The sequence below is a fragment of the Hakea prostrata genome, chromosome 1, assembly GCF_041222555.1.
Source record: "Hakea prostrata isolate BN-2017 chromosome 1, UWA_Hpros_2, whole genome shotgun sequence".
Lineage (NCBI taxonomy): Eukaryota > Viridiplantae > Streptophyta > Magnoliopsida > Proteales > Proteaceae > Hakea > Hakea prostrata.
The window spans coordinates 24,261,025-24,286,540 of record NC_142600.1 but is presented as its reverse complement, the minus strand read 5'-3'; the positions used below and the strand labels follow the sequence as shown (position 1 = coordinate 24,286,540).

Below are 25,516 nucleotides of genomic sequence, written 5' to 3'. Positions count from 1 at the left end.
TCATGCTCAGGTTTGGTCTTTGTCAAGTGACCCTTTTGGTCATTTCTTGTCAGAACTGACTTAATAATTTCCTTTCATTTTTGAAGGTTGGTAATCTCCGCTAGGTTTTTACTAGTAATATAAATTAATAATGAAGAGAGAAACTCAATTCACCACATTCTTAAATTGTATAGGCATCATTTAGAAGCCAAGAAACAGAGTGCAGTTGCAACCAGATATCTTGAAATTCTTAGAAAGCTTGACTAATATTGACTTGGCCATTAAACCGCAACAAAAATTGATTTCAAGTCCTCAATCAAATAATAACTTGTCCTCTGCAGCAGATTCCAAAGTCAATTTTTTACCCTGGTAGAAAAAATCAATCTTCAAACCTGACAAGGTGCTCGTGATACCTACTTCTGAAGCTAATCTGCAATCTTTGCTCCATAAGCATCAAACACCATAAAAAGAAACCTGGTTTTTAATTTTTTGTGGAACATGAACAAGTCTCTAAACAGTCCCAAGATACAGGATAAGATGCTGCACTCCTTGGAGCGAAAGACAAGAGAAGCCCACAAATCCTCAAACTGATACGAATAAGTCAATATCATTAGGAACTGCAAGAAGAGGAAGAATATAGACTAAAAGAGCTGTAACAGTGCCTGAGGCTCCATATGAGAGTCACAAAATACTGTTGGTTCTCCCACTTTAATTAATAGTCGCTAACATGAAAAATAAGTCGGGAAATGAAAACATAATGCCAAGATTACCCTCACCATCTCAGTATTTGACTTCACCTGTGTTTCTTACTTTATTTTTGCTCGGCTCCATGTAGCCAGCCCCATTAAGTTGGGCAATGCCACATTTGTTGTGTTTAAGTATTCTCAAGTAATTCCTACTACTTGTCTAAGATGACACTTGTTGACACTAGTGTACTATTAAATTTTTTTTCTTCATTGTTAATACATGTTTCAGTGTTCTTTTTTTTTTCTCTTTCTGTTTTTAGTACCAAATTATGTGGAGAAAATGTTAGATAAGAGAAAGGGTACTGAAACATAGTGTACAGTACCAATCTAGGGGTTTGAAGCTAGACTTCCGTTTTGTGGGTGCTTTTTTCAAGCAATCTAAAAAGTTTAATTATGTACAAATTTAGGGTTTTCTTACAGTTTTGCAAGAAAATATGGGCATTTGTCCACAATAATGGCCAACCAAGATGTACTAGATTTTGGACATGTTACAACTAAAGCAGTAATATTTTGATTTGAAGCTTGGTTTCTTGAACTATGGTCTCAACTAACGAATAGCTTAAATACTAATCACATGTTCCGATACTGAATCCATCTAGGGAAGAGTTGCTTGCTAGATGATATTCTTCCTTCACTGGTATAAAGTTAATAATTTGATTAGGTTTGCATTTCTAATGTAGATCTTGATTATTGATTATTGATATTTAGTAGCTCAAAGCTTTACCTCGAAAAAGGAGTGAAAAGATGTACTGGGATTCATGAACATAAACTATATTTTGGGATTGATATTTCCTTATTTTCTGCTTCTTGATTCTTTATTGTCCTTCCTCTATGCAAATCTTGTTAGGATCTGATGGTTTCGGTCTGGATGACCTGTAAGTGGGGATTTCATAATGTAAGGTTTTTCTTGAATAATTAATGTTTCATTGTAATATAGATTAGATAATATGGAATAAAGTCTTATGGCTTCAAAGGTACTGCCAAAAGCATCACTTCACACATTTAATCAGCATCTTCATTTTCCCCTCGCCCCGGTGGAAAGAATAACAATTTGGAATAACAACTCTTGCCCATTCTTTGTTGTATTACAGCTCTCAACTTTTCACTTTAGTCATTCATCTCTTAAACATTTTTTCCAAGATAAAATTTTATAGTTTTGTTAGATTCATTAAATTTTTCGGAGTTTTGAACAATCCATTAGGTATGAAGTTGATACAGATGCATTTCTCTCTGTGTTAGCCCTCCAACCGCTTCCTAAAATTGCTTCCGTTCCCACAGTTGTTGAGGTAAATCAATTCTGGATTATTTCGGTTCAAACAAACACGTGAAGTCATTTCTGTTGTGTACAGTTGAAGCCCATTTGTGTCACAACTGAATGCAGGTGTCAAATTCCAGCACATGTGAACTTCTCAAATCAATCTCCGGGTTGAAGGTGGAGCCAGTTGAAAATGTTGCATCGAAATTGTTTGTTCAGTGCTCTCGGCAAAAAGGCCTCATAGCAATCTATAGACACTTGCTGAATTATCAGAGTATTTACCTTTTCCACACAAGACATGATTAGGGTCCTACTCTACTATGTGTGCGTATACATATGTATCCATCCATGTACTTTTACTGTTAAGTAGAATCACATGAACTTTCTGAATGTACAAGACTTCTCTTTTAATGTCTACATTTCCTCTCTTTCTAAGATACAGTTGAGTATCCTTGGTTTTAAGTCTTTACATTGATTTTGTTCAACATTTTCTGGAGCTAGACTTGACAAATCGCTGAAGTATCTTCAACAAGTAGGAAATATGCTACACCCAAAGGAAGAAAGTAAACCAACAACAAATTACATCACCAGCAAGCAAACAGTCTAACAGGATGATAACCAACTCAAATACACTTCTGCACCTTAACTTCATTCTGCAACCACCAAAGATATTCATTGTGTAACTCTTCAGCTCACAACAGTTAATCAGCACACCACAATTTATAATTGAAAAAGCAAAAGAAAAAAGGAAAGTGTAGCAACCGGTGATACCTGAGCAGCAGCAAAGAGAACTACACATTCCAATAATTTTTCCAGGTTGAGCCCTTGGGGGACTTAAAAAACACTCATAGGAGATCCAAATAAGCTTGGTTTCATTGCAAATAAAACTGGAACGAGTGGAATAGAATGAGAAGAGAAGCTGGTGGTAGCTATGGTTTCATCCTTTAGGGATTCAAAAAAGGTTAAAAATTTTTGGTTCATATTGCCATCTCGCCCTTTGACGAGATGACCAAAATATCAGACTTTTTTTTTTTACTCAATGTTTTGGTATGTTTTTTGGGCTGGTTTTTGGTATCCAGCCTAATTTGAAGCCAATAAACACAAGGAAAGTGTTGGTTTGACCTAAAATCTAACCTAAAGTGGTATTCTTGACCCGGCACATGCCAGACTGTACGTGGGCGAATCTCGAGGTTTGGAGATGTATTTTCACAAATGTAAATATGGATATTATGCAAGACAACACTAAGATTATCATGTGAAAATATGGATATTATGCAAAACACTAAGATTATCATGGGAAATATGGATATTATACAAGACAACACTAAGATTATCATTAAAATGCAATAACAAATACAAGAAGTAGAATCCAACATATAGGTATATGTCAGGCTAGATCCATCCCCTTGGGTCATGGAGGAATACTGGACATAAGCAAGCCGTGACATGGTGTAGATAAAATTATCCATATAGTTCGTCATTTCCCTTCTATAGGTAGCATCATTAACATTAAGTAGGTATCCTACCCTAGGGTATGTGTCATATGGCAATGGATTGTGACTCGGTCGTGGAATTGGCATAATTGGTTGTGCTGGTCTTGATGGATATCCAAAGATGGAGTCCACAAACGATGCACCTGGTCCATCTCCACACCCATAGGCAGACATGCTACTAGAGTCAGCTGATGAACCACCATATGTTCCACCAGTTCCATTTCCATAAGCCTCACGGTACAACCCCTTGGAATTTTCAAACTTTCATTGAAATTTTCGACATTTTGCCGAGATATTGCAGTTTTCATTTCATAGGCGATTTTGTTTTGATACTTACCGAGATGGTGAAATTTCATACTATGGCTTCAATTGACTTCTACAGCCCTTAAACTCCTTCCATTAAGTACTAGTTTGCAGATTAGAACTCCAATTGAACATACTACATAAACTGCTTTACATGGTATGGCCTCTATTGAAACCCTCTATCTTTCTAGAGTTCCAAAGAGAGACGAAGAGAACAAAAGTGCTTGTTCGACTCTCAAAGCAGCTCTGGTACCAATTTGGATAGTAGGTGTGGGTTGATTTAAACAAGGGAACATGGACTAACAGTTAGCAGAAGAAGGAGATGAGGGAGGAAGAAGAAGAGTTTGGGAGAAATTGTGGTTAGTGAAGAATAAATTCCAGTCGGATATTTTTCTTCATGAACTTGTTGGTATTATAGAGACCTCCATGAGGAGGTGTAAGGTTAGGAGAACAAAAGATAAAATTATAACTTACAAGGACATAAATAAGCCAGTGACCATCCTTAAAATATTAACTCTAATGCCAGTGTACAGTGGATCCAAAGGACATCTACTATGCCACTTGTCATTTTTAAAGTGAACGCAGGAAGATGTCAGTTACAATTTCGATATTATTCCATAACATCCTTATGACATGGCTTGTTTTAATGAGAAACATAAGAGAGGTTAACCTTTTGTATAAGTATGGGACAAAACATTTAGGCTTGCTTTTACTTCTACTAATGAATTGCAATCATAACAGGAGCCTACTCAGAACTTTTGTACCAGGGACCACCAGCAGTGCTTTCTCAGTGTTGTCTTGCATAATAGCCACATTTATATTTGTGAGAAAGCATGTTCCAGACTTTTGAGTTTTGCCCACATACAGCCGGGCATGTGCCAATGAAAACACCACTTTAGGTTAAGTTTTAGGCAAAAATAACACTTTCATTTGTGTTTATTGGCCTCAAATTAGACTGGACATTGAAAATCAGCCCAACAAAACACCGAAAACCCACCAAAATATTGAATCGAATAAAATTAAATGAAAAAAAAAAATCTCAGCAAAATTTCAGTAGTTTGGTCATCTCGCTTAAGGGCAAGATGGCAAAATGAACCAAAATTTCGAACCTTGATGTTAACTACTGTTTTACTGTGCATTAGAACTTTCACAAAATTTGTAGCATTTGTTTTGATTCCATTTCTTGATAAATTTTATTCTCAATTGTTTGCTATCATTACCTTCTCCACTCATTATTCAATGTTTTTTTTTTTGGGGGCAGAAAATGTATTTAACCTTGGCAACTTCCCTAACCTATCTGGAGTAGACTATAAGTGTGTAAGGCAAGGATTTCAACAGGTGAAAATTTGCTCCTATTGTAGTGTTGCATGAAAAAGACTAGTTTGTTGTGCTAATTTTTGTTTACTCTGTGTCTGCTGTCCTTGCAGGAAATTGTTTGTGGTCTTTATCGGAATGGGAAGATAGACTTCCACCCCAGTGACAATGAAGTGCTGAAAGAAACTGATAAGGTATGATATTGTGATAAGTTCTACTTCTCTTCATATGCTGGTGACTTTCTATCTTTAAGACTCCTGAAAACTCAACTTTGTTTTCTGGTTTGGGGTGGTGGTGATTTGGGGGGAGAAAGACTGCAAAGAAACCTTCTGATGGAGCTTAAAGGGATCTCTTGAAACAGGGAATTGTGTGCAAATATCATTCATGAAGGTGTTTGTACTGTGAGAAATATACACACACTTAAAGGAAACGAAATAAGATTGCAGTTTCCTATGAAACCAGATAGGAATTGGCTGCATCTGATTTGTACAAATAAGGTTGCTGTTTCTAATTCGTACTGGATTTCTAGGTCCAGTGACTTCAGTCAGATTCCCATCTGATTCGGACTGAATTGGAATTACCATAGGCCAATCTTGTTGCCAATTTCACTTAAATATTGAACCTCGTTTACACAATTGCACTAGTCTGATAAATGCTTCTTGGCTTAAGCGGTAATGGAAATTTGGAGGATCCCTGGGAGCCTATTAGACATGATTATTGATCCAAGTAACTGAAGTCTACTCCTAGAGAACGGGTGGGATACGTATGAGGCATTGATTTAAGCCCAACCATGGCCATGGAAGGGTCAGGCAGAACCTTTGTTCTATTTCATAGAAATGATGTGGATGGCGGAGACAAGTTCAACCATTTGGAGGACTTTTGGTGGGTTAAAACTTTAAACCGATATCAACCTCAGGTTTTTGTGATTCAATGTGCTAATTGGAGGAAAAGGAAAAGCTGTAGTTGAGGCCTTGAGGATCTCACCAGTTGTCCCCAATCCCCATGGGTTAGTTTTGGACTTGCACTTTAGGAGAGAGTTGAGAGCATAATCATTAAGGTCATGGTCAGAGATCTTGCTAGAGATCTGGCTTTTTTGGCCTGGTGAGACGAGATCCCAGGCAATACTAGAAAACCAATCGACCTTCTTTCTTTTTACAAAACTCGATTGAGTCTAGGTGAGAACCAGTCTTGTCTCGCTGCTCTCTCCTCCTATCTCACCAGTGAGCTTCCAAAACCTTCAATTTGGCTGGATTTTTTTCCGGGCCTTCACCTGCAACACTCCTAAGCAAGGTTTAGCACATCTACATCAAGAAAACAAGATCAATCAAGGTCATTTGAAGGAGTTCTTCAAGCAAGGTGGAAACTGTACTGATACACCTAGGTGCCCTGTTGTCTCTAATTTTGTGAGGAATGATATTATTGGCCACCTCATCGAGTTGGCTGAATGATGTAACTGCAAGATGTGGTCGTGGTACTAGTGGAGTGGGGCCTTGACTGATTTGATCTTACCTTCTACTGTTATGAACTTATATAGTTATCAATTATGAATCTATGATGGTTGTACTATTGTATTCTTGACAAATCGAGAATGATGATGTTATATTGTGCTTGGAGTTCTGATCCATTTAAGTTTTCTGATGTATTTTATCACTTGTTTTATATGTTGCTCGTATGGATGGAATTTTGAGCAATTTAATCTATTTGATGTATCTTACAACTTGGTTTTCATTTTTGTGTCCTAATGCTTCTATATTTCATGTTTTATAACCATGCATGTTCATTCCTACAACATTTCTGTTTCAAACTTAGGGTAAAGCTAGAACTCATGCACAAGGTGCACAAGGTTGTTTTCTCACAGATCTAAGGCCACTAGTGTGTTTAAAGGCTTAAAATAGGCTAAATACCAACTTTGAACCCAACCTTTAAAATCTCCTAAGATGGATCCTTGAGTTCACTTAAGTTTGGCCCTTGAAATTTACTAAATCTCGCCTGAGATATTGCCAACTTGAGCAAGATCTCGGTTTTTCTCAAGGGCAAGATCACCCTCGAGGGCGAGATCTTAAACCATGGTCAAGGTGTTTCGTAGGTGTTGTCTAGAATATAGATACGTAGGTGTTTATTTGAATTTTCCACTCCAACACTTGCATTCAAGGAAAAAATTAAGGTTGAAACCTGGATTTTGACCCAGGGAAAGTGCGAAATTTTCAGGTTTTAACCGAAATTTTTGTCAAAACCATTGATTTTTTTTATGAAGTTTCGACCTTCAATTTCGAGCCTTATATGGACTCAAAATGATCTAGATTTTGGCATGCTATCTATTTCAAGCATAATAAACACAATGGAACTACTAGTTTACCAAAAAAAACCATTGAAAAGGTAACATTCAAGTATATAGTATGTATAAGAAGAACCGAGAATATTACCAGGTACAAGTTTGCCTAATACATGTCTCCATCTTCCCTCTGCACCCCAAGACAAATGACAATATACACCCCATAATGTTTGCTCTATACAGTTGTCGACAACTGCAGCTCTGTATATGGCCTCATCCACATGCCTAAGATGTCTTGATGGTGGGAAGTTGGGAATCTCCAGATAAGGAACTAGCTCAACTACAGATGGAAGGGTTAGTGGTGGTTGTGGTATAGAGTGGAAGATTTGCCCAACAAACGAAAAAACACCCTGGTCGTTGGTAGGGCCAGGGACACTATGAGCTCCATAATGATAAAAAGGTTCCAATGGCTGGCTCTGATAGGTGACAGTGGGACAGACACCGTAAGCTCTATAAGCTCTATGACCATAAGGGTCCACTGGTGGCTGACTCTGAGTCTAATAGCCAAGAGGGACACCATAAGGTCCATAACCACAAGCTTCATAAATCGACCCAGTAAAACCAACACTCTCCATAGTAGTATCATATGAGGACTGTGCGGGCCTATGCCATTTGGATCCTCTAGAGGTGGAGTCTTTAGAAACCAAGGAAGAAATTTCAATCGATATGAACATTTCGACCTTGGAAAAGGTCGAAATTTCGACCGAAACTGAATATTTTTTCCTGATTCTTGAAAACTCAATTTCTAGCCTCAAATGCACTCAAATTGATTTGGATTTTTGCATACTAGCTATTTCAAGCATAATAAACACTATAAAACTACTAGTTTGCTAAAAAACTACTGAAAATGTAACATCCAACATTCCAAGTATATAGTACATGAATCAGAGAAGAAGCGGGAATGTTATTACTTACAAGTCTATTCTATTCAAGCCTCAAGGTCTCCCTCTTCCGTCTGCACCCCATACAAATGACAATATAACTCCCATGATGTTTGCCCTTGCCCCATATAGTTTTGGACATAGTCAAGAACTGCATCTCTGTATGTGGCCTCATCCACATGCATAAGATTTCCTAACGGTGGGAAGTTGTGAATCTCCAAAGGAACTGGTGGTGGTGGGCCTTGTGGCTGTGTAATAGTGTGGAAGATCTGCTCAACAAATGGAAGAGCACCTCTCCCCTGCCCTTGACTTACTCTATACTAAAATGAAATCTTGAGTTCTAATTTTTGTCCCTCCACACCTCTCCCATTTATTAAATATTTTTTAATTATTTAAATATATATTAATACAGTGTAACCAAAAAAAAAATACAGTAAAGTTACATAATTAACAGAAAAAAAAGATTAATTCAACACCATCATAGCAATATGGTGTCTCAACTCTCACATACATTCATTTGAAGCTTATACATGTACTATACATATACATTTTTAGCAATATAGATAATTTAGTAAATAATTTTTTATAACAGAAAAACAAAAAAGTAGTAGGAAGAATCAAAAAATAATTTTGACACTACAAATTCATAGATCAACACTCTAAAGTAAACATATATAAATTTGGAAGCAATCTAACATGATTTATGACACAAATGAACAAAAATCAAAAAATGAGGAAGTTGGTTACTCACCTTGCAAGATTTGAGAAAATGCACAAATGGAGGAGCAAATCAAGTGTTTGATGGAAATGGAATACTAGAAATTAGGTGTAGAAGGGGATGAAAACAAAAGAAATCAGCAAAAAATTCAAACACAGCTCGAAATGGCTCTGGCGATATGGCTCGGTAGGTCGAAATTCCGTCAGTATGTCGAAACAAGGTCGAAACAAGGTATTTTATAACTTACGCAGGTATCATTTTGGCCCGATATGGTATCGGGCCGAAATATCAACTCGTAGCGACCGATATTTCAGTCGATACGAAACGATACAGGATACATTTTGTGCCTATACCTGTATTTCATTTTGATTTTGGAATTTTGCAGGCATTTTGGTCGAAATTTCGACCATTTCGATCAAATTTTTTTCCATGTTAGAAACATATATGCTCATTGACGCTCATCGATCTCATAGAGCCCACCAAGCTTTCCGCATCATCTAGACGGTAAAACCCAATATGATGGCATGTCCTCCGTCGGTCTCCCCTTCCTCAAATATGTCGACAAAACAATTTTGCCTCGAGATGCAGCCCCACTATTGTCTGAACCCTGTGTTGCTTGGGTGAATTGACTCTCACTTGTAAATCTCGGTGGTTGTCCTCCCCCTCCTTGACTCTCACGTATTGTTGGTGCTAGTGGTGGTGGTGATCTGTCCTTAGGATCAATTGAATTCTACTCATGAGGTCTAACACCCTCCTCATCCCTTCCATCATCATTGTCATCGTCGTCGGGGGATGCCTGAGTCGCATCATCCTTTGTGTTGGACCAGACAATCAAATCCTCACTCTGGGTGGATGCACTCGGGTGTGGCATGAAGGGACGGGCGAGCGCTGCATGTGCACTCCCCTCTTGGGCCATGAAGTCCGCCACATCAGCCCCCATCTCCTCTGCAATCTGTCTACTAAGACGACCTCCCTCCTCGTTCGACTCACCACTATTCCTGATCCAGTCAACTACTGGGTTTTCATCATCATGATCATCCATCTCAAATATGTAAGCCAACTCAATCACATTACTCTCTTTGTCCGTCCCCTATCTAATATGATCCTCCCTCAGTCTCATATTATAGTGTAAGTAGACAAGGTCCTCGAGACGCTTTACATCCAACAGATTGCGCCTCTTTGAGTGGATAAGGCTAAAGCTGCTCTAATTTCGTTCACAACCAATGGCAAAACATGTTTAGGAGAGCACTTTGCATGCAATCTTAGTCAAGTGGGGTGAGTCACAGTCAAATTTCAACCACCATTCAGTTGCAACAAATATAGACTCCAAGTCATTTCAATACTTAAGTAACTAACTTAATGATAAAATGTAAGTAATTAAATATATAATGAATTAACTTTCCCCGGGGCGGATTCCTTGTCCTGATATAGCCATGGAACGACCGAAGCTCCCAGTGTCATCCCTAAATGCCTTAATATAATATAGAAAGAATAAAAAACAATAACTAGGTTAATACTTAATAACTTAGTATAAAACTATGAATTGTGAATATCAAATCACAATCTCACCTCCATAAGGATGATTTCTTGTTTAGATGGATCCGGTTCCAACCTCTCCACTACAGTTTAGACGGCATCTATCAAATCTTGCCTCATCCCAAGCATGTCTTTGTAATGGAACTTGGGATTTGATAATATGTTGTGTGAGATAAAACAAAAATAAGAGGGAATAGTCAATACTTAATAGTGTGATAATATAATAAAAATTAAATTGTTTCCTAGACTTAACAACTCACCAGCCTTATGTAGTGGATGCTTCAACATAGAGTCCCTTCTGATTTGGATGATGTCAAGGATTCTCTTATTCCCCTGTGGATAAATTTAGCAACTTGCTACTTCATCTTATCTGTTGCAGCCCATATGTGTGGTAAGTAAGTCTTCTCTACTAATCTACCATCCTCAACACGTGCAGCACAGGCTCCAGCATCTTCATCACTGTCCTCACATTATTCTGGAAATTGTCATCCAGTGTGGTCAACTATGCTCTCCCTTCCTCCTACGGATGAAGAACCCTCCCAATTGAACCACTGCTCTGATGCAAACATGCTTCTAAGGCCTATCTTCTTACTCTTAAAGCTCTGTAGTGCTATCCAATTAGTAGCAAATCTGGTTATGTATGGCCTCACTAAGTCACCCTAACACTTGTCTCTCATCATCTTTAATGCATAGGTGTGATTATAGATGAAGGTGCTAACTTGTCGGGCTTGCTCCATGGTCTTCTTCACAAGCTTGACCTTCCCCCATGTCCTTTAGCATGAGCAGCACATGGAGTCCAAAAGAGTATATATCTATCCATTAAGGCATCAATATAAAGTCATAAAGTGTATATATAATGTAATATGTATTGAAAAATAAAAATTTGTACTAGAAATAAAAGCATGTTTTGATACCTGGAATTCTCCATCATCTTCAACCCAGCTTTCTTGTAGTTGGAGGCAGTATCAGTAACGATTTGGATCACATTCTCCACTCCAACCTCCTTCACCACTTGCTTCAATAATTTGTAAATGTATTTTGCATCCTTCTTCTCACTGGATGAATCTACTGACTTGAGGAATATTGTCCTCCCATCACTATCCAACATGAAATTGATGATGGACTATCTAGTGGGACCAGTCCAACCATTAACCATCACAATCACTCCATAATAAGGCTTTAATCTGTTAATGTACTCATTCAACTCCTCTTTATGCTTAAGCAAATAGACATTATATATCTTATGTGGGGTGGGCCCTTGTACACCACTTCTAGCCCTTCCTACATTTTTGATGATATCCCTATAGTAAGGCTTTTGGACTGTATGTGTTGGAATATTATTGTACATTGCCCATTTGGAGAAAGCCATCCCCACTTTCTCCTTCACACTTCCCCATAAGTGCTTCAACTTTCTTTGCTTTTGTCAAGCCTCCTAAATGGGGTTGGATCATTACGAAGAATCTCAAGATCTAGATTTGTAGGGAGTGCTGATGAAGCTCGCACATGGGATAGAAATCTCCTCCCCCACACTTTGATTCCTCCTCTCAAGGACTTGGGAGTTGCATGTACCTCCCATACCTGCTAGCTCTCTAGAGGACCCACAACCCATAGCCCTCTACTGCCTCCTCATTTCATCAATCCTCGCCTGCTCCCTACTCATCATCATCGCCTTCCTCATCTATGCAGACTGTGGGTCAGGGTGACATCCATACTCTCTTAACTCCTCAAGATCAAAATCCTGCTCTCCTGACTCTATAAGGTCATGCATCCTTGAACTCCTCCCTTTGTGTTCTCTTCTCTTTCCTCTTTTGCTTTCCCCCAGCCAAGTATGATGTCATCGCCTTTTTGACCTTTGAGGGCACCGTTGGGCATCCTACTACATCCCTAATTCCCCCAGCTAGATGCACCTTCAATCTAGTGGCCCCACCTCCTCCTATATATTTCTTGCAATAATTGCACTCACTTTTCTTCCTATCGGCTATCAGTCCTCCCATGTTGCTACGATATGCCTGATATATTTTAAAGAGAGTGCCTGATACCAAAAAAAAATACACACTAAGTGTCTTAAAAAACATTCAATAAGCTCAAAAAATTACATACATGCTACTATAAATAATCTTCTATTTTTAAATAATTTTCAAACAATTAAAATTAATAATTAGCAACAAAAATCTGATTCAACACCATCACAACATAGATGAAGTGATGGTGTCTCACATTCATCAACTTGAAGCTCATACATGAGTGTATACATGTATATTTGAGGAATATACATATTTTAGAAAATAGTTTTTAAATACAGAATAATAATAAAATAGTAGCAATATGAAAAAATTATTTTTATTTTCATATAATCATAGATCAACACTCTAGACTAAACATACTTTAATTTGAAAGCGATCTAAGTTGATTTGAGCCTTAAACAAAACGAAAATAAAAATTGAGAACTTTGTTAACTCACCTTGTTTAATTCTCAAAAACCCAACAATGGTGGTGCAAGAATGGAGAAGGAATGCAAAGAAGTTGCTAAAATGAGGTGAAATGGGGATAGAATTCAAGAGAAATGAGAAAAAAATTTGTTTAGACTTGAAACATAAAGAGGCGGAATGGGTCAAAACTGGTGGAACCGTCGATACAAAGAGGATTTATAACATAAAAGGTATCGTTTCAGTTGGTACCGAAATTTTTTGTTGTTTCGACCAAAATTTCATACCATTCCCTTGAAACGATACATTCCAACGAATTTTTTTCAATTTCGTTTCGATTTGGAAAAATGTAGGAATTTTGCTCGAAATCTCAACACTTTCGTGCAAAATTCATTCCATGCTTGCATTTGACTAGATTCTGTGACAACTATGGTTGAGAGGTCGAATGTAAGATCCTTGTGCAGATTGGTTACCCACATGGTGTCCCATTTCTAAAAGTTAGTTTATCTAATATATTGTTTCTTCATTATACAACAGAGAATTTTCCATCTAGTTCCTATTTGCAGCATCTCCTCTATACAAGTCCACCCTCACACAGTCACACTGACCATAAAGTAATTTGGGAAACTTTTTCCCTTCAACTCCTCTAAGAAGTGAGTGTATGGTACTCGGATGGGAATTAGATTGGAGAGGGGGAAAGTTTGTCTGATGATTTAAAGGAGAGTTGAAATTTTGAACTTTCTTTCCATATTTTCCCTTTTGTGCTTTGTAAATGGTGAATCAGTCTACCATCCTTCATCCACTACGGCCATGCAAGGGCGATAGGAGCTTTTTCCTTTGGTTTGGTTGGAGTTGGTTGAGCTGTTTTAGATGACATTCTTGACTTCTTATGGCCTTTTCCGTTAAGACTTAAGAGGGCAAGATTTTCACTTTTCAGTGGTTTACACGTATGGTTGAACAAGATTCTCTACATCCACTTGGAACATCAATGAGATTATTCTTTGTGCAAGATGAATTGGTGGCTATAAATGATGTATTTCATTAGGCTTTTTTTTGTGGCGAATTAAATAATTTGGGGGGGGGGTGATCAAATTTCCTGTCTGGAAAATTAAATAATTTGGAGTATCGTCCTAATAAAATCTGTACTTGAATCTCCTACGTTTACTAGTGCAATATCCTTGGTCTTCCCAAGTCCACCATTAAGACCATGGAATCTCTTCCGGCCTTCCTAAAGATACCTCCAATCTCATTTGAAAAATCTCTCAAGCAATATTGATCAATGTCATTTGGGTTTATTCTAATCTGCTCAAGAATTACTCTATCTGGAATTCTGGATCGCCTTGATTCCTATGGGCGCCTCTTGGGTTTGGACTTTGGAGTAAAATTCTTCCCGTCACACCCCATCTGTAAGTGTCAGGTTCAAGGCATGATTGGTATGCTACATGGCACACCACACAGTCCAAGATCATACAGTTTTGAGCCAATATCCCATCCAAACCATAGATCTCAAGATGAACTGTCAAGTTCAACGCATGACCTGTATGCTACACCAGCGCACCGCACAATCCAAGATCACATAGTTTTGGGCCAATATCACATCCAAAACATAGATCTCAACATCAATGGCATAAAGAGAATCCAAAACCATTAGCAGTGGAAATGAAACTAAATTGTATTGATAATGAGTATGGTTTTCACAAGTTAATTATCAGAGTGCTAATTAGTTATCTTGTTACATTCAAAGTGTCGTTACATGTGTTAAAACCGAATAACAGAACAACATTTATAATCACATAAAATACGTAAATCTCTATACTCCAAAAGCACAATCAGCACACAATCTACATCATGAGTGTTAACCTTCTAAGCCATCCAAGCTGTTTGCTTGTGTTTATAATGCTACGCAGCTGCATATGTTGCAATCAAGTAATGAAGTGTGAGTCAGAGTATTGCTCCCATGGAGAAAATTATCTTTGGTTCTCAATGTAAAAGGGGTACTAATTAAAGCAAAATTAGTGAATGTAATTGTTTTAGTAAACTAATTAAGGGAAAGACAAGTTAGTGAGCAAGATATTCTAAAATCAAAAGCATGCAACAGGCAAAAACTCAATCAGAGGTATATATGTTGGGATTCGTTTTCCCTTCTCTTGAATTTGGGTATGAATGCTATAATAAAATTATACAACAGAATAGATCCGAGAACTTGGAATGAAATTTTTGCACAAGAGTCTTCTGATCTGCTTATGTTTTCAACACCTTACTTTAAGCCCAACATATTCCTATGTAGATTACAACTATGTTCCAATGGTCGTTATGTGAGGCATGTGAATACTCCTATTGTACTTGCTAATTAACTTAATCCATGTAAGAATTTAGCTAACGCAGTGTTCAACATTGGTCTAACTCCAAGCAATTTCCCAGTAAATTGAAACCACAATACTTGTTCAAAGATGACCAATCAACAAATGAAAATAGGCAAGAGAGAATATATTGAACACGCTAATATCTAACTTTGGTATAGCAAAGTTACAACAAACTAACAACAAAATGAACATTCAAGCTCAAATTACAGGATTAGGTATTCTATCATCCCAACACAAAATAGAATCCGCTCATATTGAAGTTTAAGAACAAAAAGGTTATTACAGTCATTATTGGAATAAACTAGAAAAATAAAATTAGAGAAATAGAACCTAATGTTGAGAGTCAGGTGATGTTTTCACGATGCTCCGGCCCTCTCCACTGCTGCTTTCTTCTTTGGCCTTTGCTTCCTCCTGCACTTCTGCTCCTTTCCTTTTTGGTGTCATCCTAAGTTTTCTTTGCTCTCCTTTCTTTCTTCTTTTTGTGCTAGTGTAAAAATCTGCTGTAGGGTTTGAACTTTCTTCCTTGAAATCAATGGCTAAGATCCTTTAGTAGTTAGCTGAAAAGGTGTGTACAGTCAGCTGGCCACTTTTTCTGATATCACTTGATGTGTGCCATGTATGCTTGAATAAGCCAAATCTAGAAAATTATGCTGGAACATTTCTGTAGCTTTGCTGCAGCAACCTTAAAGGTTTTTTCTCTATCTACTTCCCACATTTCTTGCCATTTGTTTCTCCAATATAGTGCTTCACTTCCTACAATGCCTAGAAAATTAAGATTAAGCAATTCAATCAATGAATTAAAGAAAATTTTCTACAAAGACAAAATAAAAGGTATGAGTTTCTTATGGGTGGCCCACTTAAGTGGGGGTGAAACTCTAAGCAGTAGGCACACCCCCCCCCCCCCCTCCCCCCCCTTAAGTAATATTTAAGTGCCAAATATTATTGGTGACCCAATTCCAAAATTATTGGTTACCCATTGTTAGAGAATGGGCTTGATTTTGTTAACTAGTTCAAAATTTTAAATTAAAATGACCATAATGCCCTTAACTATAGTGTTATGACCAAATTACCCTCCCATACCCAACACTTAGTTGGGTGACCCATCTCCTTCCTACACCTCGTTGGAAACTGCTCACCATCGCCGGAAACCACCAAACCCCCTCCCCTTGCCGGAAATCACCCACCACTGCCGGTTCATACCAGCTTTGTATATCTTTTTTTTTTGGATGAATAAATAAGTATATTAAAGACAACGACGCGCTTACAACACTGCAACAAAAAAGTGCAAAAAAAAAAAAAAAAAACACTAGCAAGCCCCAAAAGGAGAATGAGAAAAGAGGGCCAAACAGGGCCGGAACAACATAGAGGCCAAATAGGGCCAAAACTACTATTTAGCGGAATGCTTCTTTTTTTTCTTCTTTTTCTTAGAAGACTTGAGATCCACCAAGAAATCGTCTCCAAGCGGGTTATGCTCTTTAGCGGGGCGATTGCTCCTGCGACACTCAGCACGGTCGAGTGCATGAGAATGGGGAGAGAGGGGAGTATCCGAAACGATATCGGATGAGACCGGACTACTAACCTGAGAAGTAACTGTGCAAGCAAATTTGGGGGAGTGGGCTTGGAAGTTCTGAGAAGGGGAGATGGGCGAGGCCTGAGTGGACGCCAAAGGGCCCAAAAGGGAGGGTTTGGAGAGCTCAAAGGGGGAGGAGGGCTGAAGGGCAAAGGCCCATGGGCCGAGGGGTTAAAAAGGGGAGGATTAGGGAGGGGCAAAATGGTTAAAGGAGAGTTGAGAGGGAAATCGAGGGAAGCTGCAGCTACATTTTGGGGATAAGTCATCGAAATAGGAGAGAGAGTAGGAGAAGCGGTGGCAGCGGTTTCAACAGGAGGGTTTTCATGGAAGGGGAATGGAGCAGATCTGGGAGCAAGAGAGAGGTGCGACTTAGATAGAAGATTTCCGGAAATGGAAGAGTGTTCCTCGCCAACTGTGGAGGGGTCAGGTCTTCAGGTTTCGACAAAGGAATCAGGGAATATGGCATTAGTTTGAAGGCAGGGATTTGCAGAGGATCGTTCAACCAGGGGAACAGTGCAAGGAGCAGTCATTGTACCAGCAGAGTTAGGTCGGGATTTGCCTCTCCGGTAGGTATGAGTCACCGGCAGTAAGCAAGAGCTTGTCGGAATTTCGCTTGGAACAGAAGTTGCAGGTTGGTTGATGATGGCACAGGTATAGGAAACGAATGGAGAGGGGATTTTTGAGGGCATAACGTAGGATGGGCCAGGAGATTCAAAGGGCAAGAATACAGAGCTATCATGGCCATAAGGGGCGGTGGGAGCGAGGGATGAACATGGGAGGGCAGAGGCCAAGATAGTCAAAGAGAGATCGGGCGTTGGAGAAATTTCGGGCAGCAGAGAAGAGTCTTCAGGGGGGAGCAGCGACCACATTAGGGAAGAATCACATGGCAGTATTGACTTCGGCAACCGTCTGCGATTCCGAAGATTTCTTCCAACCTAAGATGGAGAAGAAGAAATAGAGTGGGCAGCTGCAGCATCAATCGTGCATTTATCAAGTCTGTCGATAATTTTGCTGGAGGAGGTAAACGGAATAGCAGGAGGCGGCATCCTATCCTCCAGCGGCGGCGGCAAGCGAGAAAGCGAAGAGCCCATCTGAACAGAAGGCACATGTTCTTCAGGAGTCGGCTGTGGAAGAGAAGACTTCGGGCAAGAATTTGCCTGAGGATGCGAGGTAGCAGCGCAACTTGCATCGTCATGACCAAAAGAGACACAAGCAGAACATCGAATGGGGACCCAGTCATAGACGATGATCTAATCATAGCGGAGGCCATAGTCGTCCTCAATGGAGATGCAAGGGGGAAGTGGCCTATCAACAGGGATGTCCACACAAATACGAGCATAGGAGAGTCTCTGGAGGTTGAGGGTCTTAGGGTCAGCCCGGAGGGGGCGACGATGGCAGATCCGATTCAACTAAGGCAATCAGAACTCTAGAATTCAAGAGGGAGTCCAGGTAGGTTAATCCACAAGGGAAGAGAGCAGAAGGAATCCTTGCGAAAAGGCATTGAAGGTTTCCAAGGCTTGGTGAAGACAGGGGTCTTACTGATGAACCAGGGGGAGCCTTCAAGAGCCTTGGCTTTGGAGGTGGGAGATGGGAGCTTGAACAAGAAAATGCCAGAATCTATGGCAAAAATTTCAAGAGAGCCTTGAGCATGCCATTGCTTTGAGAGGGAAGCATAGATGACACTAGTAGGGGGACAAGGGCCAAGAAATTGGCCGATGACAGCCAATTTCCAAGGAAGAGTGCCAGGGGTAGTAGCAGAGGAGGGGCAGTGGGCTAGAGGGTAAGGAGCGGAAGGAGAAGGAGGGATGAATGAAAGGGAGCATTCAGATGAAGGAGAAGAAGACTGGGAGAAGAGCGAATTCCAGGGTTGAGAAAAGGGCGGAGGAGGAGGAGGATAAGAGAGAATGCCATCAAGATCCATTCTCCGGCCACTACTTCAGAAGCATCAATCAGCTTTGTATATCTTATAAAGCTAGCATTGGCGATCTCCCTATACTTGCAGTTTGGTATTTTCCGTTTCGCAATATCTTATATCCTCGAGATGTTTTGTGGATTCGATTGTTCCGGCACTGTCCTTGCTTGTCAAAAAGCTGAATCAGGTGCCCTAGTTGCTCCTTAGGTAACCGAAAACCTAGTTTAATACTTCCATTTCTTGGTTTGTGTTTTTTTTTTCTTTCTTTTTTTCCCCTTTTCTTGTTTCGTCTTAATCTCTCGTCTTCGAATGGAATCGATGGAAAATTCTTTTTCCTATGAACTTTTGGCGACCGTTTCAACTATTTTTCTTCTAGGATTTTCCTTTCTAAAACAACTGACATTTCATCTGTGTGAAGGAAGCTTCTATGATGGATAAACTAGGGGATGAATTGCAGGGACAATCTACCCTTGCTTCAGAGGATCAGAAATGGTTGGTGGTGGCATTGAAGCTGGTTGAACAAACTACATCGAAAGCATTAAGACTGAACAACCTTGATACTTCAAAGACCACCATGGAAATGAAACTGACAGAGAAATTTGGGTTCCAAGAAGAGGACAAGTTTGAGAGTCTTAATTTTTCTATGTTGAATTTGGACTTTAAACTGAACGAGCCTATCAACAAAGGTGGCCATATGAATGGCATCTCTGCGGCTAAGATGTTGTATCAGAAAGGAACTGGGAGTGTTAATGTAGTCGTTGGAGGCAGGGGTGATGGGTGATTTATGGCAAGGGGAGGGGGGAAGGTGGGGTTGTGGTCGCCGGCAGGGGGAGGGGTGTGGTGGTTTTCGGAGGTGGTAGGCAGTTTTTGGGGAGGTGTAGGAAGAAGATGGGTCCCTTCACCCACCTAAGGGTTGGGTATGTGAGGGTAATTTGGTCATAACACTACACTTAAGGGCATTATGGTCATTTTAATTTCAAATTTTGAATTAGTTAACAGAATTCAACCCATTCTCTAACGTTGGGTAACCCATAATTTTGAAATTAGGTCACCAGTAATATTTGGCACTTAAAAGGGGGTGCCTATCACCCCCAGTTAAGTGGGCCACCAGTAAAAAAAACTCAAGATAAATTCAAGATACTATGACTCTCTATGTGACAAATAAGTAAGAGCATGCACTAAAATTAACTAATTAAGATGAATCACTCCTAATTCAAGCTATCTTAAGCATTAAAGGATTAGAAATAACTGTGTTTCCTAGAGTTATTGCAAGCGCACTACAAAGCCAAAGTACACCTGCAACTGAATCTAAGTGGATACATTCTTGAGGTGTAAGTTTTCTGACACAAGCTTAGTGAGTGAAAAAGCACTTCTTTGTGGAAAATGTATCCTGGTATTGGTTAAATATGGATATATATCAAAGCCATATTGGCCGATACATATTGATAATTTGATACCCTTGATAATTTAGTAAAGGATATCAATATGTATCATTCATATTGCAGAAGCAAATATATTTAAATACTATATTAGACAGTCCAATCCTTTGTTAAAAAGTGACAAATGGTACCGACCAATTGTGTATCGGCCGATAAGACAAGATGTCTACTGATGCTTTTAACCCTGTTCGTACCATTATTCTGAGCTGCACGTGCTTTCCACTCTAGACCTGTTCATTGTTTTTTATTTTGAAAATAATTTTGGCCTAACATTTTTACCACCCTTTTCCTCAAAATTTTCTTTAGCCAAGGATATTGGTAAAACTTAAAAGTCAACGTAGAGAGGAGGGGGTGAATAGGTTAGGGCTAGTGAATCACACTTGTCTTTGCAATTATTAACGTTCTAAAAAACGTGAAGTGATGAAGTAAAGCAAATAGACACAATACATGGATTTATAGTGGTTCGATGCAAATGAATCTACGTCCACTCCCTTCTAGCACCTCTAGAAGGAATTCACAAGTATGTCCACTTTCAATACAGTGGGTGGGGAGTTTGGGGACATGACAACTATACAAAATCGATGATGCCAAGCTGAATCCTTGTTCTGGGCAAAAGTACCTTGCAGAATCCTTGCTTCCAAGCAAAAGCACCCAATTACAAATAAAGTAAAATTCCAATGCACTTCTCCTTGTATGAAATGAATGCAATAAATGAACGAGCCTTTATCAGTCCAAGCTTTACCTTGAGATCTACATCTCAACCTTCTTTGACAAGAGGGAATGGATCACCAAAGGGATTTGGATATTGAGAATGCTAAATGGCTATGACAAAAGAACAATAATGATGGCTTTTTGCTTCTCGGCATTCATGATTAAGAGTGTCCAAATGACATCTACTTATACCCAAAAATGAGCCCAATTAGGTCCAAATGGAATAAAACGGTCATATTTTTGGACTACCGTTCAAGCAGTTCATTCTAAACGTCAAAAACTAGTTATTGGAGTACAACTGTCACAACCAGTCAATTGGCGGCCAATTGGATTTATCGACCTTTTGGCTTGGGTGGTCTACCAATTGACTAGTACCCCTTTGCCGTACATACTATGAGAACTTTGGAATGTTGGTGGTCGATCAAGCTTAAATGTCATCTTCGACCGATAATAAACCATTTGCAGTTTTTGGGATTTCCAAAAAATAATCGGGGAATTCCACTTATACCCTTAAGGACGGACTTAATAGTCCTCTTTGCGCATATAATTTGATTCTTAAAATGCCTAACTTGAAGTGTGCATTATTTTACATGTGCCACTATCCTAATCTACATGCATGCTCTTCAAGAGAGGTCTTCATGTTATTGTTGAGCCTTGAGCTTTGTGTTTGCATGTGGGGATCTCCAATCCTTGGTCTTCTACACCTTGAGTCCTTGAAATCTTTTTTCCATAGCCTTTGGACTGCTTCTGTGCAATATACACTGTCCACTTGGATATATGTCATTGTGTATGAGTATGCCTACTTGGATATATGTCATTGTGCATGAATACGCTATCTTTGAAGTTTGAACACACAAGTAGATTATTAGCTCCTAGTTATATGTCTTATCATCAAAACATTCCAAGGGTAATTGAGTCAACTCCCGAACCATTACCCTAAGGCAGTTAGGTCAATTTCCTAACAATTGGCTCCCTGATTGGTATTTCGTCTCTTTGGTGGGTTCATAGCTCAATAAAATGATCAATATTTACATCCATAGATGATAATTCTAGAGATGCAGTGCTCAACCTTTTAGTGGGCGATTGAACCAGACATTGATTGCCTGAAAAAGATTAAATTACTAATGAATGTACTTAAGCATCAATTGTCAGAAAGAAGCACCATTATAGAGAAGGGAAAACAAGAGTAAATCATTTTACTATTGGTAGAAGAATATTGTGTCTCCTTGGAAGAGATCAATTTTTGCCTTGAAATTGTCATTTTCCAGAGAGTTGGCTAGTAGACAGATGCTTCAGTTGGACCAAGGTATCACATCTTCATATACTACACTGGAAATTGCTGTGAGTAGCCATCAGGAGCCTGTCCCATACATTATAGGATTAGGAGAGACTGCATGTATGATGAGTGCAAATTTCAAGTTTGGCCAGTTTCGCATAATGGAATTTTAATGCTGTGATGTCAATATCATGCGATGGATCATCATCAAGTGAATTCAGTAATTAGGGTTGATTGTCACCATTAAATGCTGAAGTATCTGTTGTTTTCTATTTTAGTTCCTGTTTTTCTCGTAAATTTGCCTCTTTTCTATAATTATGAAAAATGTTGGATGGCAAACAACATAAAATGCACTCTGTTAATTTTATGCATATCTTCCTGATTTGGTTTCATTTATTCATATAGGTGTTGTTCATAGGTTCTGTCAATGGGAAAAGAAAACCGCTGTCTGTATCCTCAGATATTGTCAAACAAGAACGAATGTTGCAAAAACTAGAAGCTCTAGGAAATAGTGGTGAGGTTACTGACTATGCCTTGGAATTGAAAAAGGTCCGGGTTGAGAATACAGTGCAGCGGCCTTCTAAAGTAGGTTCCAAGGTATGATTTTATCAAGGATAATCACTACTTTGCCTATATAATAGGGAGGAATTTTTTTTCATGCTGAATATGAAGCTTTCATCTGCTGTGCAGGCTTCAGATTGGAGTTTAGGACCAAAAGAATGCATCCTAATGCTTGGGTGGCGCCAAGATATCAGCGAAATGATTCTTGAATATGATAATTATCTTGGGCCTGGAAGTGTAGTGGTATGCTGCAGTCTCTTCTGAAATCTCACAGGAACTAATTCTTTATGATTCTGTAGCACAATTTTATTAGTGCATCAGTGCATGCATTATCACTTTAGAGCATCCATTTATTGATTTCTTCATATCCGCTAGACAAAACTTCTAAATTGATCCACTTGAGAGGCAGCATGTTGATTGCCAGATTTGGCCTAAATTTCATATGATTGAATTCTCTTGATAATGGGATCAAATGTATTTTAAGGTCTAGCCAAGTTGAGGCTAGTGGAACAGGTCAGCAGAAGGACTGGGAAAGAAATCCCATGCATTAGGACATCCAAGTGAACCCATATAACAACTTGATAGCAAGTAAAAGGGGTTCATTTGAGTGGTCTTCCATGTAGACATAGATAATAATCACATCATTGGGGAACCATCCACATCAAAATGCTGAACAAATTCATTCTAGTGAAGCTCACATAACAGTAACATGGCTAAGATTATATGCATCTTCAAAATAAATTAACAAGAAACAAATGGAGGTACAAGGGCACAGAAGGGTGAGATGGCTGATGATATTGATGCAGGAGTACCATCCCAATCCACATGTTTTCCTATTTAATTCTTGTTTAGTTTTGCTTGTTAGCTTAGGATACTATTGCTTGTTACTTTGATATTTGTCTAACTTGCATGTTTATCAATTATTAGCTGCTGCATTCCTTTCTTTATTTTCTGCTAAGAAATAGCGGTGACACTAGGGGTACTTTTGTCCTAGTGTTAGGTTAAGTCTGATTTTTCCCTTTTGTTTACTATGTATTCTGCCACCAGTTTAATTAGGGGCAAGTCTGATTTTTTTTATTGTTCTAAAATATTCTAAATGTTAGACCTGCGATTGGGAGATATACACAGTTGCAGGAGTGACTCTCTTCTCCTTCTTCCTTCTCCTCTCTTGCTTTCTCTTCTTCAATCTTCCTACTGTTAGCTAGTTTTAGAATTCTGATTTCTAATATATGCATTCTTTCATTAGTAATTGCTTACATGGGAAGATTTATACTCTGTCCTTGTAGTTGTAGGTACCCTAGTCTCTAGGGGTTCCCCCTACATCAGCATCCCTAGCCGCTCCTCAACTAAAGCTCCGTCACAGTGCAAGGCCACCATATTATCAGGTGGTGTGTTCTAAGAACAGGCTTGAAGAACATTACATCCATTTCCCAGCCCCAAATTCTTATTTTTTGGTATTGTTTTTCTGTGATATATAAATGCCTACACTTAATCACCACATTTTCATTAATGGCTTCTACGACCTGGTCCTTTGTCCTCATTTTATCTCTCACCATTCTGTCATTTTTCTCAGTCCCAAGTTTCCGAATAGTTGCAGAAATGGCCAGATTCCCCATTACTCCTATCTTGTTGCCTATATCATGTGGTATCTTACCCATATAGCAGCCTCTTGCACTCTTGAGATCATTCTTCTCTCATTTGTCAGTCTTTTGAAGATGCATTGCTACACCGAAGCACTAAATGGGAATTCAAAGAAGAGATGATCCTGACTTTCTATTTCTACCTAATAGAATACGTAAGTTGATTGCTCCTGGATTTTCTTCCTGGTCAGAATCTCCCTAGTTGGAAGCACATCCCTGAGGCATCTCTAGGGAGTAAAAGAGTGTCTAGGGATATGTTCATAAAATGATAAAACCACACTGCTGCCCACCTATCCACGTTTGTAAGTTTTGCCTGATGAGATCCTGGGCTGAGTTAGTAGTAAATAATCCTGTGGCAGACCCTTTCGACACCACTACATCCCATTGGTTCGACCCAGTTCTGCCCACATTTGGAACCTCCCCCAACCTCATTTTCCTACATAATTTTGGTACTTCCTAAATCCTAAGAACAGGAACCTAGATCTGGTCCAAATTAACCAATGGAACATCACCAAAGTTGGAGGATCATCCCCTTCATTCTCTACATTCCCTCCAAGTCCCATGCTATTCTAGCACCTGGAAGTCTCTAGTATAAATCACTTAGAGATATCCCTACTGTTTTACTGTATATTAAACCTGACCTACTCAAAGAAAAAAACTATAGGAATTCTTTCATCATTTAGAATCTCAGATATCATACTTATCATTTCATCTTCACCTAATTAACATACTTGAATAAGTTTCACTGGGTTACTACTCCTATGCATGTTCACAATCGTTACAACTCATACAAAAAACTCGCTATACCATTTCACCCGCTAATGATAATCACAGTTCAAAATCTTGATGGAATCTCAAAATTTTCAAATATTTCAGTTGAGCCAAAATGAGATGGTACTTCGAATGAAATGCAATATTTGGGAAATTTCAGTAATCCAGTTTCGCAATCCAAGAGATGCATTTTTTCATTGAAATTTTGGTTATTCAGGATTTTACACGCCAAAATGATCAATCGTTAAAACCTCGCCTCATCTCAATGTCTTGACAAGGTTGAGACAGTT

At 39.0% G+C, this 25,516-nt stretch overlaps 1 protein-coding gene across 1 annotated transcript in view; it reads left to right on the top strand.

Moving 5' to 3' along the window:
* LOC149028411 (ion channel POLLUX-like protein, putative (DUF1012)) overlaps nt 1-25,516 on the top strand; it is a 104,853-nt gene that overhangs the window by 69,603 nt on the left and 9,734 nt on the right. The window contains exons 11-16 of the mRNA XM_089136384.1: nt 1,927-2,011; nt 2,107-2,254; nt 5,038-5,114; nt 5,204-5,284; nt 22,660-22,851; nt 22,945-23,058. Coding sequence (XP_088992510.1) covers nt 1,927-2,011; nt 2,107-2,254; nt 5,038-5,114; nt 5,204-5,284; nt 22,660-22,851; nt 22,945-23,058 — 697 coding nt within the window. The remainder of the gene's footprint in view (nt 1-1,926; nt 2,012-2,106; nt 2,255-5,037; nt 5,115-5,203; nt 5,285-22,659; nt 22,852-22,944; nt 23,059-25,516) is intronic.